The 19,623-nt window shown below is 32.9% G+C and overlaps 1 protein-coding gene and 1 long non-coding RNA gene across 2 annotated transcripts in view; both read left to right on the top strand.

Moving 5' to 3' along the window:
- Window positions 1-10,063, top strand: part of LOC110102042 (squamosa promoter-binding-like protein 1) — a 31,460-nt gene extending 21,397 nt beyond the window's left edge. The window contains exons 2-10 of the mRNA XM_020830189.2: window positions 2,008-2,192; window positions 3,360-4,021; window positions 7,480-7,554; window positions 7,667-7,774; window positions 7,855-7,972; window positions 8,046-8,187; window positions 8,311-8,470; window positions 8,547-9,134; window positions 9,364-10,063. Coding sequence (XP_020685848.1) covers window positions 2,008-2,192; window positions 3,360-4,021; window positions 7,480-7,554; window positions 7,667-7,774; window positions 7,855-7,972; window positions 8,046-8,187; window positions 8,311-8,470; window positions 8,547-9,134; window positions 9,364-9,828 — 2,503 coding nt within the window. The 3' untranslated portion in view covers window positions 9,829-10,063. The remainder of the gene's footprint in view (window positions 1-2,007; window positions 2,193-3,359; window positions 4,022-7,479; window positions 7,555-7,666; window positions 7,775-7,854; window positions 7,973-8,045; window positions 8,188-8,310; window positions 8,471-8,546; window positions 9,135-9,363) is intronic.
- Window positions 10,064-12,704: 2,641 nt separating this feature from the next.
- On the top strand, window positions 12,705-19,144 carry LOC114579045. Its single transcript, XR_003699917.1, has 3 exons — window positions 12,705-13,003; window positions 18,468-18,819; window positions 18,910-19,144. It is a non-coding gene; the product is annotated as an uncharacterized LOC114579045 (long non-coding RNA).
- The last annotated feature ends 479 nt before the right edge of the window (window positions 19,145-19,623 follow it).

Genomic DNA, 19,623 nt, shown 5'->3' with positions numbered 1-19,623 from the left:
CTACTTATATTAAGATAATTTAGGTAATAATTACAACAAGGCTCCATTTGGTACACTTTTATTTATGATGTCCTTTTGTTGTACACAATCATCATATTGTCTCATAATTGTGTCGTCACTCAGTCTATGAAAGGCATGTGCAAAATGTTAAATTTTTTTAAATGTGTATTTCTCGTATTAATTAAAACTATCTTATTTCAATTAGTTGAACTGGAAAAAAGGATTCAATGTAGTTGACCCACTTAGTGGGATAAAGGCTTGTTGTTGTTATTGTTTGAAAAAAAGAGGAAAATAAGATAAATCCTAAGGCTTTAATGAAACAACATATCTTAGTCCTAATAAAATAAAATTAATTTGAACATTTTTAATAGACATAAAGATGACAATGGGCATGGCATAATTAGAACGTATGATAACTAAATCATGACCACTCTAAATAAAACACATACGCCTTGATGCAACAACTATGGCCATGACAGAAGATGCATGTTTTCATTGGTGGCGAGTTCAAACCCTAAATAGTTCAAATAAAGCTTATGCTTATTTTCTTGGATGTCACATCAAATAGGTCATTCACATGCTGCTAACTTTATTTAGTAATTTCTTTTGAATTGGCTTTACTTTATTTAGCAAATTTGAAAGTTTATACTCATCTTTTATACAAATCGTGTATTTTGAAATTGATTTAGTTGTCTCTATATTGTTGTTTATGCTTTCTAGTTTATTTCAATAAAATGTGTCTGAGGTAATAATTCTATTTAGAATGGGTACTGTTCTCTAAAATCTGTGTTGCATTCATTTGATCCATTGTGGTGCTTTGAGTTGCTGGCTCAACCGCTAGTTTGTTGTTTGGTGATGTTGGCTCCGAGTTATAGTGTTTGGTGATTCTCTATCGGCTTCTCTGTTTGTCTTTTTAGGTGGAAGTAATCTCCTAAGATTTCCTATTTAGTTTCATCACTTTCCCTGTATATCTCCTGTAAATCATGTCGTAAAAATTACCAGATTTGCCTTCCCTTTTGGTTCCCAACCCCGCTACTGTTAAAAATTACAAGGAGGCCTTTAAGTCTGTAAAATTGATGCTTGTTTTAATATAATTCTAGATTTCCTCTTAAAACTTGTATGCCTTATTGGATGCCAATTATTCGAGTGTGGTGTAAATCTTGATGACAACGTGTATAGTTTTGTATCTTTTCTCATCTCTATGTTTAGTTATTAGCTTTTGCATGCGATTGAGATTTTGTTAAGCTCGCTACAATTTAATTTTTTTTTTGTTTTTTTGTGTAATGTGAATGTATGGTTTTATATCGCTCTCAGATTTGTTTCCAAAAGTTTAGATTTTAAATGATCTTTAAATTATCAGGTGGGGCTAATGTTTCACTTATTTTCTGCTTTTCATCAAAATATACTAAACTTTACCTAAACTCAGAGTTCGCGGCTGCAATTTTTATGTGATTATTTATGCATCACATCCTATATTTACATTAGTCAAACCTAGATCCTAGGAGTTAGTGCGTCAGCTTATGGTGTGGCTTTCTTTGTGTCTGTGCAGAAAGGGGAGCCATTAAGCCCCTAAATGCACAATTCTGGGATTTTTTTTTTCTGTTTTTTCTATTCCATGCCATAATGAAAGGTTTGGAGTCAGAGGAACGGGGGAAATTTATGCAATTTAATGCAAGTTCAATGATGAAACATCGTTTTTTGTTGGTTTTGAAACATGTAGGCTATATTAATTGGTGAAACTTTTACATGCCCCACTGAAAAGCTCTTATTTTTCATGTTGCTTCATTTTAATAAATCTGCAGATTGATATATGTAATGAAGGTTTCTTTAGTTAATGTCCAGGTTGGTCACAAGCATGTGCTACTTGGTGCATACACACTATATATATATATATATATATATATATAGATACTAGGATAATCCTCATTTATGCTGCCAGTAAGAAATTTATCTTTGTAAAAACATCACTAGTTGCTTATATCTTGATGCTTTCGTTTTCCATTATAGATTTCACCTCCTTCAAGAGTTCGATGAGGGGAAGAGAAGCTGTCGCCGCCGTTTGGCAGGACATAATAAAAGGAGAAGGAAAACATTTTCTGGTGCTACTACCCCCAGTGAGAGTTCTGCAGCTGGTGATCAGTCAGCGGGCTATCTATTGATAAGTTTACTGAGAATTCTTGCCAATTTGAACTGTAATTTCCTTTTCATCAACTTTATATAATATCTGTTACGGTACTTGGCCATTAGATTTTACAATCTGAATATTTCAAACTTGATGAACTTGACCTTCATTATAAAATGGGTTATAACTTGACCAAACGCAGTGTACAGACAAAATTACAAGTGTAGAGGCATGTGAGATGTATTTATTTTTATTTATAACAGGGACAATTATGATAATACATGGCTTGCTTCACCCAACAAATACGAAGAAAGCTTAGGATGGATGCTGATTGAGCGGGAAAGTTGAAATAAGAGAGGAGGATATACATCTAGCTGTTTCGGAGCTGGCCAGGTCCAAGTGTAGGAATCTAACGATTAAAATGAACAAAGTCTGTTGTCATGGATGCATTAGATTTATTTTTTCTGCTTCTGTGGGCTATATTTTTTTTAATGTCTGCCTTTTGAATTATGGTGCGATAGCTACTTTCCCTTTTTTAAACATTTGTTTATTCCTCTTTCTGTCCTACATTTATTTTCTTCGTTCCCCTTTTTTCTCTGCACCTTTTCTCCCCTCTGACTATAAGCTACTTTACTCTAGGCAAGTAATAATAGGGACAAAATATAATTAGGAGATGAAAAGATAAAATGGCCTAAGTGACGAGGAAAGGAGAGAAACATCGATGCCTCATTTGGAAAAGATAAGAATCTTGCCTTACTCTTGCAATATTTTGCATGCTTTTAGTCATGGTTTGGGCATGGATACGGCATACTAGAACACTAAACGTACAACTTGAGCTTGATTAGATGTCAAACTTTCTTTTGTTCTTATAAACTTCACAAATTGTAGTCCATGCATAATCTTCTTTCATGTGGTGTAAGTCTTGTTGTCTTCATGTTATTGTTGCTGTTATTTATATTTGTAATGAAGAAATTCACCCTATCAATGTCTTTTCATCTCCCATAGCAACTGTCAAGGATGTTTTTAGGCATTTGTAGTTGATCATAAATTTGATTTAGGTAGTTTAAATCTTGTGTAAATCATAGTCGGATGCCTTGTATGTGGTGTCCTCTGCATTTATTTGTTATTTGCGTGATGATATGATCTGATTTCTTCATCAACTAGAAAAATCTTTGAGATTAACATGCTATACTGAAATTTTTTATTTTTCAAAGTTTAATGGTTAATCTAATTACAGCTGATAGATCTGAACAGTCAAAAGATCAGGAGTTTTTGTCAAACCTTTTGCGAAATGTTGCCTCTCTCGCTGGTTCATCTGATGGTAACAATAGTGCTGGTCTCCTCCAAGCATCTCAAGATCTTCAGAAGGCTGGGACATCAGTCGAAGCTGCAAATGCTCTAATTTTAGGTGCTGTTCTGCCAAAAGAGAACAAGTCATTATCTTCTCCTCCTAAAACAGTCTGTGATCATCCTGCTGCTACTAATCATTGTGCATCTCCTGGGGTTGCTCTAAGAGAGATGCATGGTCATCAAAATCTTAGTGTATCCTCTTTTGGCACGACTGTGCAAGCAACATGTTCTGAAAGATTAGTGGCAGAGAAAAATTTCTTGCCAGATAAATCACTGACTTTATGCTCATCGCAGCACATGCTTCCTACTGCTTGTACAGTTGCCGGTGTGAGGAAAAAGGAATTTGACTTGAATACTGTGTATTATGAAGGAGAAGATAGTGCACTAGGATGTGGGCAACCAGCAAACCAAGCAACGCTGGATATTGGTTCTAATAATTGTCCTTCATGGATATTACAAGATTCTCACCAGTCAAGTCCACCTCAGACAAGTGGTAATACGGATTCAACATCAAACCGATCACCTTCAAGTTCCAATGGGGATGCTCAGGTAGTCAAAAATTATTCTTCTATGCTTCCATGGTACATTTAAGTTTTCTTAGTCGCACCATATGACGTGCATGAATGTATCGCATGGCATCTGGTATCATTATCTGAAGTGTTTAAACATATTTTGTGCAATGGGAGCTTTGTGGTTAACTTAAAAGAATCCTTTTTCATGATGATGTTATAATCTGCGCCATTTAGCAGGCTTATAGGGAATTAAATTTGTGCCATCTTCTTTAATTTCCAACAACACACCAACAATAGCATTAGTACTTAGACATGATTTTAACATTATACTATCTACACTATATTGAAACCCAAAAAAGGTGAGTATGCTATCATCAAAATAACTTCAGCAATCTATAACACAATTATTTAGCAGAAAATATATATATGAAATTATTAGTGGAGGAAATTCAAGCCCACCTTGATTTTCTTTGGAATTAAGTAATCTCACTTGTACTACCCTCAAAAGAATCATACATCCAATATAAATGCAAGATTGAAATTGGAGTCAGTTTCATTGAATAAAAAGCTATCTATCACATCACTTGGACTATCTATTGATAAAAATTTCAGATGGCTGTACATTATTTCGATCATGGGTATAAACCCAAAAATTTTAAAAAATTGGATGAGACAACAATTCAAATAAGTTGGCGGAAACATGAATCAAATAAGCAATTGCAACACAAAGTCAAAGGAGGAGTAAGAGATGGGCTACTATATTGCGAGATAATACTAGGCACTAAGGAAGCTGCTCATAGATTTTTTGGAACTTGCGTAGCATAAGAATCAGATATGACTTAGGAACTTGATCTGACATATGAGAAACTGTACTAAATGATACCCGTAAGATGTCTGATACAATCTAATATAAATTTACACGGCTCTAAAAAATTAGACTTGGACAAATAAAGCTTTTAAGAGTAATCAAACAAATCCAATAACAAATTTGCTCTTCTAATTATATAATCAAATGATCATCACAAATAGGTTTGTCAGGATGCTTTAGATATCTCTATAATCCAGGATCAATAGTGGACCCAATTTATCATCCAGAATACTTCCAGGAACCGGTTGTACTCATTTGTCTGCTAGAGTATTGAATAAAAATTCACAAGTATAGGAGAAAGGAGAAGAATCTAAGCAATTGACAGCAGAATCATGGAATAAGATCAAATCAAACACTTTAAAAATAGATTAATGCCATTATTTCTTGGAATATCTAATTTATCTCTAGTTCTAATAGGCAACAAGATTTAATTGGCTTTGTCTTTCACACATATAATTACTTAAATATTTTTGTAAAAGCGTTTTTATATTCAAAACAAATTTATTTTATCAGTAGATTTAAACTCAATATACTTGGTTTGGTCAAATAAAACGTCAGCCTTTCGATGGAGCAATTATTACATCCAGTAAACCGAACGCGTTCAGAGGCCAATACCCACGCGCCACGTCACCAAAAACTCGGTATTACTCGGTATACATTCGGACCGTTCGGTTTTTGACCGGACGTAATAATTTCTCCTTTCGATGACCTGGTTAGGAGAGTAGATGTATTGGATTTGACCTATATTAAGAAAGGTTGAGATAGACCTAAAAAGGCTTGGCTAGAAAATATTAGAAATGATCCTTTTTTAATTAAATTTAAATAAAATTTTGACTCTTAATATGACACAATAGAGAAAAAGGATTCACATAGCCTACCCCATGTAGTGGGATAAAGGCTTGGTGTTTTTGTTGTAGTATTTAAACTCAATATACTTGTTCATATATATAATTTCTATAATTAACACTTAATATTCTATAAATATACCTATGCAATTTAGATAAATAATGCAACTAATGTGAGAGAAATAATGAAAATGTTACTAAATTTATGTGTTATAAGGATTACTAATAATGTTCTATAAATTATTCTTAAAAAGTGGTATGATGAATAACCTAAAAGTTGATTAATTATGATTTCTTTATACGGATAAACAACCTCTTCAAAGATGACCAACTTAAATGGCTTAAATATGAGTTTTGATGAACCATGTATCTCTAATTTGGACTAGATGGATGGAATTTTAAAATTCATGTTTCACTTGAAACATTTTTATTAACAATTTCTTTTGAAATATTGATGCAATCTAACTAAATTCAGGTTTCACGGTACAATCTAATTTCCAGTTTCACGATGATAGAAAGAATTACATCCAATCAATATTCATGGAAAGAGAAAAATATTCTTAATGTGAAATATTAAAGGGTTTTATTAAACTTAACTCATACATCTCTTTTTATAATCACAAATCCCTACAGAAAAGCCACAAGCCATGGAAAATACTGCAACAATGGGCTACACTAGAAGAAGTAGGAATTCAATTTACACCAAAAGTAAACGCAAAAGTCTGTGGTACTTAAAATCTCACACACACACACACACACACACACATATATATATATATATATATATATATATATATATGGTTTAGATTTGGATTCAACAAAATCAAGTAGAGATTTATATTGTAATTGTAAATCTTCTTCGGTATTATTCATTGTTAAAAGTATATTCTTGGACTACAGTTTCTTCAGTATTTTAAAACTTAAGTATTTATATTTCTTGCATTGGTATGGGTTTGATGGCTGAAAAGGAGATGCTGGTGATTTTATTTCTAAATGTTAATTGTAGGTGATGTAGTACTAACAAGAGAATATGCGCAATTTGAATAAAGCTTCATTCTATTTTTTTTCGTAAATTGTAGCTTCATTCATCCTTGGAAACAGATAATAATACACAATAGTCTAGAGATACAAAAATATTTGGTTAGAAGATTTTTAAACGTTTTGTAATATTCAAACATGTCTAGTCATCTTGTTTGTAATTCTTGGATTGATCATACAATTGTTCTCTATATTCATCTAGTGATTAATTTTCTTTTTAAGTTTATGGTTCATTTCAGTTAATATAAATTTTGTAGCAGCTTCAGCAATATTGAACATGCCCTATCTTATTTTACCAAATTGAACTGATTAGGAATTAGAATGTAACCTTCAAAGAAATCTTTCAAGTTAATGTGATTTGAAGTTAAAAAATAATTCAATAAGGTAGAATTATTTCCAAATCCATGTTGTGACGAGCACAAGCTTTTTAGAAGTTTAGCAATCTAAAGTTGTAGGGCATAATGTACTAATGAAGATTTTTCCTATGATTATTTTCTCTCTCATACCTTAAAACACCTTTCTCAACAAAATGTAGATGTTTATCTTTTGTTTGTTTTTATTTTTTATTTTTTATTATCTTTTGTTTGTTTAATGTTTGTTTTGTCTTATGAAGATGCTAGAAAAAAATCAAGGTAGATATTTGAGCAGGAAATAAGTTTGTTGCTTGTTGGATCAATTTTCTATTATAGAAAAACTGTATTGATCAAGATCTATTGGTTGATAAACTGTTTTTCCTCCTTCCAGAGTCGTACAGATAGAATAGTATTCAAACTATTTGGAAAGGACCCTAATGATTTTCCTCTTGTTTTAAGGGCACAGGTAATTGCTAATTTTGAAGCTGTCTTATTTTTATAAGAGTGGATTTTAGAAAATAAGGCCATATAATGATAATCCCAAAATGTTCAAATTATTCCTTGTACTCGAATTACAGATCTTTGACTGGTTATCTAATAGCCCGACGGACATGGAGAGCTATATCAGACCTGGTTGTATCATTCTTACAGTTTATCTTCGTCTTGAGGCATCTATGTGGGATGAGGTCTGCAGTTTCTTTTGAATGGTAATACTCTATCATTAATAACATGTTGCTCAATGTTTCTAATACATCCTCATTTGCAGCTGTGCCATGATCTAGGCTCTAGCCTGAAAAGGCTACTCCTCGTAGCTGATGATGACTTTTGGAAAATGGGATGGATTTTTGCTAGAGTGCAACATCACATAGCCTTTATTTACAATGGTGCGTTGTTTTCTTGAATACTAGAAAAGCTCATGTTGATGCAAATGGTTCTCATTTTCTTGCAATTCTGCAGGTCAGGTTGTTTTGAACAAATCCTTGATCATGGAGAGACCTACTTGCAGTAAGATTGTTAGCATCGCACCAGTTGCTGTTCCTCCTTCTTCAAGGGTTACCTTTAAAGTGAAAGGTTCCAATCTTGTTCGATCGAGTACAAGGTTTATAATCCCATTTTTCGTTTAGAAGTCTTCTAGCATAGAATCTTCATTGGTCCTTGACAGCTTAGTTTTGTTATCTTTTTTCCACCACCTATGCTTTCTTATTGTCCATTGCAATGTCAGGTTACTCTGTGCATATGAAGGGAAATATCTAATTCAAGAAGTAAACCAACCCAAAGTCCAATGTTCTGACAACAGAAGCAATGGAAACAGGAATGAACAGCTCCAGTCTATCAGCGTCTCCTGCCACGTTCCTGATGGAATTGGTCGAGGTTTCATCGAGGTCCTGTTCTTGCAATGATGAAAGCTCACTGCTTCTTTTTCATTAAATCTTACTTCAATTTCTGATCTTTTTTCAGATTGAAGATAATGGTCTTAGCAGTGGTTTCTTTCCCTTCATAGTGGCAGAAGAAGACATATGTGCTGAGATAAAAATGCTGGAGAGTTCAATAGCCTCATATGAGGACCTTTCAGAGGAAAAAGTGGAGACTGCAAGAACCCTAACCATGAATTTCTTACATGAAATGGGATGGCTTCTCCGTAGGAGTCAGTTAAGATTTAGTTCAGAATCAGAGAATAGCTGTTTGGAAACTTTTTCTCTTTTACGTTTTCGATGGATTTTGAGATTCGCCATTGATCGTGATTGGTCTGCTGTTGTCAAAAAGTTCCTAGACATTTTTTTTGAGGGAAATATTGAAACAGATGGGCGTTCTCCTAATGAGGTTGCCTTGTCAGAAGATCTGCTCCACTATGCTGTACAGAGGAATTCCAACTCAACCGTTAAGCTCCTCTTAAGATACAAACCAGACAAAAATTCAGATGGAGGCTTATATAATTTGTTTAGACCAGACATGCCTGGACCTTCTGGTATTACTCCTCTTCATGTTGCAGCAACTAGTAGTTTTGCTGAGAACATGTTGAATATATTGACTGAAGATCCAGGACAGGTATGTTTTTCAATTTTTTTCCATCATTATTTTACTACTCGATTAACTATGCTTATGGAAATGAAATTCCGCTTCAGTCTCATCTTTAAAATAATAAATTTTAAATAAATATTATAAAAAATTGACAATCTAAACAAATCAATTGTGAAAGATAGATATATTTTACTTCTCTTTTAAAATTAAAACCTATTATTTATCTTGGAATCTTAATTGTTTTTACAAATGGTAGTTTGGAGTGAAAGCATGGACTAACGCCCGCGACGCCACTGGTTTCACTCCTGAAGACTATGCGCGAGCTCGAGGCCATGAATCCTACATACTTCTGATGCAGAAGAAGATGAAGAAAATCGCCGAAAAATGCGATGTGGTTGTTAACATGCCTTGTAAATTATCATTGCCAGCAGATGCAATCTATACACAAACACAAGGATTGAAATCCGGCAAACTATATAGCCTTGAAATTGATAAGACAAAATCAGAACAATCACAGCCTCGGTTCTGCAAGCTATGCGAGCAGCATTTGGCTTGCCGAAGCTCGGTGGGAAGGTCTCTGCTGTATCGTCCAATGTTGTTATCTATGGTAGGCATTGCTGCAGTTTGCGTTTGTGTAGGATTACTCTTCAAAGGCCCGCCGGAAGTTATGTTTGTATATCCTCCCTTCAGGTGGGAATTATTAGAGACTGGATATATATGAGCTTAGTGTGGTTTTTAACACTAACCGTTAACGGTTTGTTGGAAGGATGCTTTAAGTTCATCAATTGAATGCCTTATGTGACTATATCTATTTAATGACTGTACATTATTTTACTATTTAAACATTGGAATTCTTCCTTGTATTAAGTTAGAGAATAAGCACTTTTGCTTCTCAAGTGCAGTTCCAGTGTCTTTGTATTGCTGCTGTCAATATTGGAGATGGTAATGTTGTTTTAGTCGAGAATGCTATCATTTTATGGAGAAAAAAAATCATCATGGTGAATTTAAGAAAAAAAATGTTAGACTTATTTTGATGCGCATGAATTGATTCTTGGCTGGATAAAGCTGTCTTGGAGGATTGAAAATTGATTAAACGTACAAGCGGTTTTTTGGCTTAAATTTACTGTAATTGTCATCGTATCAAACCAAATTGCAACTAGATTTGTTCGGCTAAGATCTACCACAATTGTTTTGAGCTGATCCCGAGTCAGGGACAACGGCTTCGTTTGGGGCGGTTTTTTTACTGCTTCTTAAAGCGACTTTTTAGTTTAAATATTAAAAATTTTGTACTAAAAAAGCTGTTTTAAGAAGCAATAAGAAAGCCGTCTCAAATGAAGCCAAAATCAACTCAACATAAGCTCTTCATCAATCATAACCAAAACTTAATATCAGCTATAACGATTTTCAAGTGTGAGGAAAACAAAGTAACCAGGGAAAATAGTATGTGCTCGGAATATCAAAAAGAAAAGTTTTTACTGGTAAACATAGTTGGCCATGAAAATATGTTGGTCATGAAATTAAAATGAAGAAGTTTTATTATAAAATTAATTTATTTATAAAACTCAAAAATTAAAATGATGGTGCAATTTACATATCCTACACAATCGAATTTGGCGCATAGTGATCTTATCCATAATTATATAACATGAAGTTGAATATATGAGAGATTCAACTGAACATAGTTCTATCATGTTGTAGTTTATATGTTACCATGCCTAGTATATTCTTTATTACAGTTATTACTATCTACTCATATATTCATCATTACTATTGTTATAGCCTTGAGTTTTTTACATATATTCTTTTAGCACTCATTGAATTATCTGCCCAATGCATACGTTAATAATCCCTTCTTACACTGATTATTGTAATAGAATTTTATATCGTTATGGGAATCGTTGCTCACCAAATTATCATTCTAGCTGCCTTATAGGAAATGGGAAAATAAGGTTGATGGAGACTTGTTTAATATTGAGTTTGTGAGTTTAAGGATTGATGGAATCATATGTTAAGATAGGTTCATGATATATAATGCTTGCAACAAAGATGGATAGTTGATTAAAAATAATGGGTGTATTTGATTATTGATTAATTAGTTTTAGACTTGGGTATTATGCTTAATTTTTTGCGTTGGTTTATAAGGATTGGTCAAGTAGTTGATGGAATATTGTTTAAGGGTCTTTTCAGATTCAAGAAAGATACTAAAAGTATGCTATCTCATTTCTAAAAGGCGATTACACATGTAATATTCTTCCTAAGATTTAATTATTTCATTACCACCTGGCTTTAATCTCTACTGTTGCTCTTTAAATTATAGAAAGTTTAAAAAAATAACGACTTGTTGTCTTGAAGCCTCAATTTTCCCTTTCTCTTGCTTGAATAATATGGACCGTTATATTAGTTGCATCATGTTGCCTTTCTCTCCACTGGACTCGTATGATCTTCACACATGCTCTTAATCTCCCAACTTGAATCAAGCCTTATAGAATTTAGGACAGGGTTCTTGTCATGACCCAACCCAGAGACTCAAATTAATGATGTGGAAATAGACGGACGGACTGTTGATTAAATTTTCATTTAATAATTAACTATTTCTAATAAGCATAAAGAGCCACTAAAATCTTAAAAATATTTATAAATATTTTTCTTTTAAAGCGTAACACCTACGATACATATTTTCTTCTCTTATGCTCATTTTAATTTACTAAATTATTCCTGAAATATTTTTCAATAGGAAGAGCGAGTCATAACATAACTCAGTGAGTAATTCATATCTCTAAATTACAGTAACTCAAGGCATTAACAATAATATGCATGATCATTTCAAAATATAAAATAATTTCATTTAAATTCATTTCGAACATGATCATCAATGTTATACATGTCATATATTTATCTATATCATTATGCTTTCTTATAAATAATATGACCGTCATAGGAGCCACCGTCTACAATAGTACCAATGAAGGTATAAATTTTTAATTTCATTTTCTTTTTTCATAACATTTTTCATTTACGTGCATGAATATATTGCATCACGAATCAATATCATAAAGATATGTGATCCATCAGTCAACATGCACATTCAAGCATTTTTATATAATCATTTTATTCATTTAATTAATTATAAATTGCTCACTTTATCTCTAGCCAATTAATCTACTATTGTAAAGATCTCTTTTTTATAAAGTTTATTTTCTCATATTCAATAATCTTTCTAATTTTGATTATATTTTTCTAAAATTTCTAGTACATATTAAATTATTTTTAAAATTATAATTTTTTACTAAAAAAATTTTTAATTTAATTAAATAAAATCTCTCATAATATTTACGCACTCTTTTTCTCTCTAGGATACATTTTATCAAAATAATAAAAAATATATTATACTCAATTAAAATTAATTTCATTTGAAAAAATTATGAGCATATAAAAAATATGCTCATAATTTTTTTAAATAAAATTTATTAACTCAAATCATTTTAATCTAAAATTTCTCACTTATACATTCCCATCATTTTCTAAATAAAATTTAACAAAAATAAAAAATGTACCTGCAAACTCAAATAAAAATTGTTAATGCCCCAGCAAGCTTGCTCGATATTTCCCTCGCTTCCGTTCTCACTCTCTCGGTCTCCCTCGGCTCTCTCTTTCCCTCTCGATTCGCCACAAGCTGATGCTTTACCCTCTCACTCTCGTTGTATAGGGAGCGAAACGACGCCTCCCCTAAATATTCAATTCGTCAACCGACGTCGAGCTCTTCGTCTTCTTCCACCTCACCTGATTCGGACTTCGAGTTCGTTGGCTTTCACGATTTTAGGTAACAGAACCGGCGCGAATGAAGCAAGCGGCTTTCCAATTACTTCTTTTGCTTCGTCCTCTTCGACTTCACGGCTGTAAGTGACCAAAACAAGCTCTTCCGTCCGATTTACCTTCTCCGTATTCCTCGCCACCTTCGACTTCTTCACGCGACGGGACCCCCATCGGGGATATTACAGTTTTGGGAGCAGGGCTCAATTTTTAGGGTTTTTTATTTTTTTGTTGGGATTGTGGAAGGGGGAGGGGTTGTTTTGGCATTGGATGATTGGTATTGGGGAAGTGGTTGGATTGATTTTGCTCGGATAAGTGGGTGGGGATATTATGAGGAAGATATAATGAATTGGGAAACCTTATGGATTTCAGCTTTGAGGCCAAATTGGTGTAATCTGATGGATGTGAGTAATGTTCTTCCTTCTTTTGAATTTTGTTAGATTGCTTCTTTTGTTTGTGACATATTTTAGGAGAGATAATTTAATAGAGATAATGGAACTGAACTCTCAATTATGCGAGGGCGTAGAGAGTTCAAGTTAAAGTTTATGTACTTAGTATCGCTTATTAGTTTAAGACTTTCAGATAAATGTGCAAAATTTAAAAAATGGAGTAAAATATTGTTCTAGGATTAGATGAGGGTATTTAAAAAACACAAACAAAAATATTTTTTAGAGTAAGATTTAAAATCTTAAAATTTTGATGTTGTATTGTTATGTGGGAAATAAAAACTAGTGATATTAAAAATATTGCAAAGTTTGTGTTTGGTATCTAAAGAAAAATCTCTTAATATTAAAATAGTTGGTGATACAATCAAAATGTGCAAGAAAAGATAAAAATAATAAAATTTGTTGTTAATATTGGATTAAATGTAAAGCTTGAAAAATTGAGAAATTTATAAATGGGCCGAATTGGAAGGAGTTTAACAAAGCAATATGTCATGCAAGTAATTAACTTTTAGTAATTTGTATAATAGATTATATGCTAATGAGGACGTAAAATATATGTATAAATTAGTCAAACAAAGAGATATGAAAGTAAGAATTTAGTTTAAGTTTAAGTGAAGTGCATTAAGGATGAAAATAAAAAATTTTTTTGTTAGAAGAGGATATTCAACATAGGTGGATGAGATATTTCGATAAATTTTTGTTGTTGATTGCGAGAATATGATCGACTTTAGTGACTTTAGTACCCTAAATTACAATAAAGTTATTTGTTTTTATCGTTGTATCAATAAAACTGAAGTTAGAGAGACTTTAAAGAAAATAAAATATGAAAAAATTGTTGGACCTAATGATATTCCAATACAGGTGTGTAAATGCTTAGGAGATAAAAGAATTTCTTGGCTTACGAAAAATTTAATACTATTTCGAAGAATAAAAATATGCCAGATAAGTGGAAGAGTGTGTTAGTTCATATTTTTAAGAAAAAAGGTGATGCATAAGAGTGTAAATTATAGAGGAATTATGTTAATGTGTCATACATAAAAATTATGAGAGGTAGTTATTGAGAATATGTTCAAAGATGATACTGCTCCCATCGAGGTAGTTATGAAAGTAAGAGTTATATCAAGGATCAACTTTAAACCCATATCTTTTTTCTTTAGTCATGGATGCTCTTACTGAACATCTGCAAGAGGATGAACGAAGGTGCATGCTTTTTACAGATGATTTTTTTTTTATAAGACTAGTGAGGGAGTTGAAGGAAAACTTGAATTATGGAGGTGAACCTTAAAGTCTAAAGGTTTTTTGTTTGAGTAGATCTATAATCGAATAGTTAGAGTGTAATTTTAGTAGTAATATATCTAGTGAGGGGATTGTGACTTTGGGTGATCAAGTCATTAAAAAGAGTACATGTTTTAGATATCTTGGGTCTATTGTTCAAAGTGATGGTGAAATAGATGGGGATATTATTAGTATATTTCAAGTTGGATGGTTGAAGTGGAGGAATACATTGAGCCTGTTGTGTGATTGAAAAGTACTTTTTAAACTTAAGGAAAAATTCTATAACATGGTAGTGAAACTTACAATGCTTTATGGCGCAGAATTTTGGCCATTAAAAGAGAAGACTAAAATTAAGTTAAGTATTGTAGGGATGAGAATGCTCAGATGTTTGAGTGGCTTCACTTTTAGAAACAAAATACGAAACGAGTGTATGCATGAAAAGGTTGGAGTGGATTCAATGGCATATAAGATTGGAGAGCGTCGCCTTAGATGATATGGTCACGTAAAACGTCAGCCTTCTGATATCTTGATTAGGAGAGTAGATGTATTAGATTTGATCTTTGCTAAGAAATGTAGAGGTAAAACTAAGAAGACTTGGTTACAATGTTTTAGAAATGATCTATGTTGCACCTATACACCTATTTATGAAGGTGTGCTGTATCGGATACGTGTCCGACATGGATACTCATTCGATACGGCACCGATATGCCAAAGCCGTATCCAATTAAAATAATGTTTAATTTCAAAAGGACACACGTATCGGATACGCGTGTACCTTGAAAAACAAAAAAAATTGGAAAAAATGATGCGTATTTCACATTTTCTTCCATGGTTGCGAGCAAGTTTCTCTCACTTCCGAACCCGTGAGCGTGAGTGTGCATCTTGGGTTTATGTTCAATAGAAGTTTAAAGACAAACCATTGAACAAGCTAATCCTATCATTCCTTCTATTGAATAGTTGAAACTTCATGTGCTAGACAATTTATATTTATATTTTTGTTGTTATACTAGACAGTTAATACTTACTTTTATTTTGATATTATAAGCTACAAGACTACAAATGATGTTGTTTTAATTTTTTTTGTCATTTCAAATGCTATGATTTTATTGTTTTCTTAATTTTTATGTATGACATAAATTATAAATGTCATGTCCACTGTCCATGCTGTACTCATATCCTGTATTTTTAAGAATTGACTTGTCCCGTATCCGTGTTGTGTCGTATCCGTGTCGCCGTATCCATATCGGTGCAACATAGGAAATGATATTTCTTTATTAGATTTAAATGAAAATTTGACTCTTAATAGTACACAATGGATAAAAAAGATTTATGTAGCCGAACCCCACATAGTGAGATAAAAGCTTGTTATTTTTATGATTATCTGGGCAAACAATGACGAACAATTGTTTTTTAAACCCAAATTTAGTGTATGCATGGATTGGTTCACTTGGCTAACATGAGTAGTCAATAAGGTCGGTAAGTGTGCCATATGTGAACATCAATGTTCCTACATTAGTAGTATTACGAGGAATTTAGAAAATTATTACACAAACATTTTGCATTTGAGCATCCATGCACATCTTAGTTAGCACCCCCCTTTTAATTATATGCTAGGTGTTGATGTGGCTGACTCTGAACATATTGCTTTTAAGTATCCTTTTACTTTTTAAATCCTCCATCTCTTCCTAAGCTATATGCTAGGAGCTAATTTTGGTTTTCTTCGAACATTTTGCCCTCTCTTTTTATCTCACACTCTCCCTCTTTTCCCCTCAATTAAAATAATAAAGCATAATTTTTGTTATGACTTTCCTGAAAAAATGTGGGCTCCGAAAAATTGTGACTAGCTCTTTTGTGACGGATTTGATTGTATATAGGATATTATATGGAGATTTCGCTTTGATTTTGCTAGATTTTTTTTAGCTAGTTTTAGATTTTTCATAGGAGCAAACACCTTTGATATTGGTCATTCTAGTGACAAGAGAGAACTTTTGATTAAGACTAGTTATTAGACAGACATTAAATGTTTATCGTATAGTATCAATGATTTTTGGATTTATGATAGAGAACATTTATCATCTTTAGCTGAAAGCGGGTGGTGTGGGAGATCATGATGAACTCGTTCAAGATCCCATGATTTCATTATTCTTGATTTTCATGAACCCTTGTCTGCTCAGTCAGTGGAAGTAATCATCCTAACCTAAACGAAGGATCCTTGTTGGAAACTAAAAGTTGTCAAATCCCCTTTGAATAAACATCTACCTTACATCTATAATGAGCAGTTTATTATTCTAATAGGATTTAAAAATGATTCTTTTATCATGAGCTATTTGCAGTTTGTTATTCGAACATCCTTCACAGGGTACAAATCTTAGTGCGAGGTGGATCATGCTTGAAACGTGAGACTTATGATTATATTGTATAGGCAAGGTTGCTCGCTCGATGGTCTACGTGAAATATGATTAAAATAGAAAAACGATCTTATAAATTTCAAAAATGGTTGCACGATTCTCAAAATGGGGGATCTTTTTTTTTTTCATTTTTAATATATGCAACTTTTTTGTAGACTTTTAGTTCAAGCATTTATTACATTTGTAGGGGCATATGCAGATAATTTTATGTTTGTTGCACATAATTTTTGGTGGGCTTTATAATGCACCTGCATGATTTTTTGTGCATGTATACAATATATATGCATGCTCTTTTATGCAGTTGTATGCTTTTTAGTGCATTTGTATGGTATACTTACATCCTTTTTATTCCATTTGCAGTGTACTTGCACATTTCTCGGGGCAATTGCATGTTTCTTTGAGCAATTGCACATTTCTCAGGGTAGTTGCATATTTTTTTGTTCCTTTTTGTTGTACACTTGCATGTTTTTTAATACATTTATATGGTGTACTTGTATGCTTTTCAATGCATTACAATTAAGTTAAAAATTATCATGTAATGCATGATTATGATTTGCAAATATCCATACTTTGTAATTTGCACGAATGTTTGGTCATTCGAAGGCATGTAATGTTTCATTTTGAATTTTAAAAATTCGTCTTATGTCTGCTTGCTTGTTTTATTTTATGAATTTTGCAACATAGAGATGAATTGAAATCTCATGATGTCCTTTTTATTGTCTTTACATCAAGGCTTTTAAAATTGGACCGAATCGGTCGGTTCAATCAGTTGAACCGCGAACCGGCCGGCCGGCCGGTTACGGTTCAAATGAGAACCTGTTTTGCAGAAAATCGGGATAAACCCGCTCGAACCGGCGGTTCGACTGTTGAACCGCCAACCCGGTTCTGGTTTCCGATAACCAGTCGGTTCGGATACCTTGTTGATTAGCTAGATCCAATGGCAGAGATTTCGGGAGGGAATGCTTATAATAGGGAAAAAAACCTCTCATTCGCATCGGACGTTCGCTCTCGACTCTTTGGCTTCGAGCTTCAACAGAGGAAAAAAAAATCTCATTCGAAGCTATCGACTTACCGTCTTTGTTCTTCTCGTTCGCGAAGCAAGAAGCCAACCCGATCTCCTCCTATAGGCTTAGTCATTCATGAAGCCACGAGTCAAGGCCGAACGTTGCCTTGTCCTGGTTTGTTTCAGAATCTGAAGTCTTTAATCTTTATAGATTTCTTATAAAGTTGTTGTAGCTTTTGGATAGTTCTACATTCTTGCATTGCCTTGTCTACCATCACTTACTGCTTAAATTCAGATGTAAAATATTTATCCGAATTTAATAGCTACTAAAAAGATAGCTTAGCTTGTAGCTTTTCTCTTTCACATGGCGTGTAAATGCTTCCCTTCAACATTTGAAATCATGTCAATTATATTACAGGTTTTCTTTAGGGAACTCATCTCTAGTACTGAAAGGTTGGAGACTTTAGGCAGTGGTGAAATTCTTCTCTACGACGGATTGATGTATGCATTGTGTATCGTTTCAGACATTGCAATTCTATTGCACAGTTTTCTACATTGCATAGTTTTTTACCTTGCATATTTTTCTATCTTATAGTTTTCTACGTTGTAGTTTTCTACCTTGGGTTTTAATTTATGTGTGATTTTATTTAGTTAACCAAATTAGAATGGAAGCTCCTACTAATCATACTTCAACTACTAGTTAATATACAAAGAGGATGCAATGCCAGTTGTTGAAGAACAAAATATATCATTTAATCATTCAGGACATTGTAAGTTGATAATAAAATTTGAGTATATCATTTAAATGAAAGCAAAAAGTTGATAATATCTTATTTTATATTTCTTATTTGTTGGTGAAGGTGCCTTAGAGAATGAAGGAGATGTATGCGACATAATCGGGCTTGATCAATCAGATGCATTTGGGTTTGAACATTTTTTTGAAGCCAGACCTGGAGACTCAACTTATTTGGATAGATTTGATGATGCTAATTTAGAAGATCTTTGATTTTGCTCTTGTGAAATTATTGAAAATTTGAAACTATTGAAATGAGAAAGTGAATATGTTTTCTTTTTGTTATCAGTTGGTATAAAGTATTTTCGCATCTTTCTATGATTGGTTGTCTTCAAATAAAATATACTATTATGTTTTTTTTTATTTACTATATATATTGTTTTATTTTTTATACTTCATATTATAATTATGTTCAATTTTTGTTATATATTTATAAATAGTTGTGTCATTATTATAATATTTAAATATAATAAATATTTATTACGTCATCCAGTTCGATCCCGGTCGAACCATCGAACCACTAACCTCTTGTTCTTCCGGTTTATGGACCAGTCCGGTTTTAAAAACCTTGCTTTACATAGTTGGTTTTTTAGTTTTGTGGGCCTCATATAACTTATCTGTCTCATAAATAGGTCAGGTGTGTTGTATTCATTTCATCATGTCCTTGTGTTTTCTCATTCTCTTAGGAGAGCTCAAGAGTGTTCTGAGTGTGCAAGGATGACGGTTCTTGCTTACATACGAGCTATTGTGTTCATTGCAGATCCCCTATTAGTGTTGTTCG

Source organism: Dendrobium catenatum, unplaced genomic scaffold, assembly GCF_001605985.2.
Source record: "Dendrobium catenatum unplaced genomic scaffold, ASM160598v2 original_scaffold_260866, whole genome shotgun sequence".
NCBI classification, from domain to species: domain Eukaryota; kingdom Viridiplantae; phylum Streptophyta; class Magnoliopsida; order Asparagales; family Orchidaceae; genus Dendrobium; species Dendrobium catenatum.
Note: the sequence above shows the minus strand (reverse complement) of the source record. Positions and strands in the feature narration are given on the sequence as shown.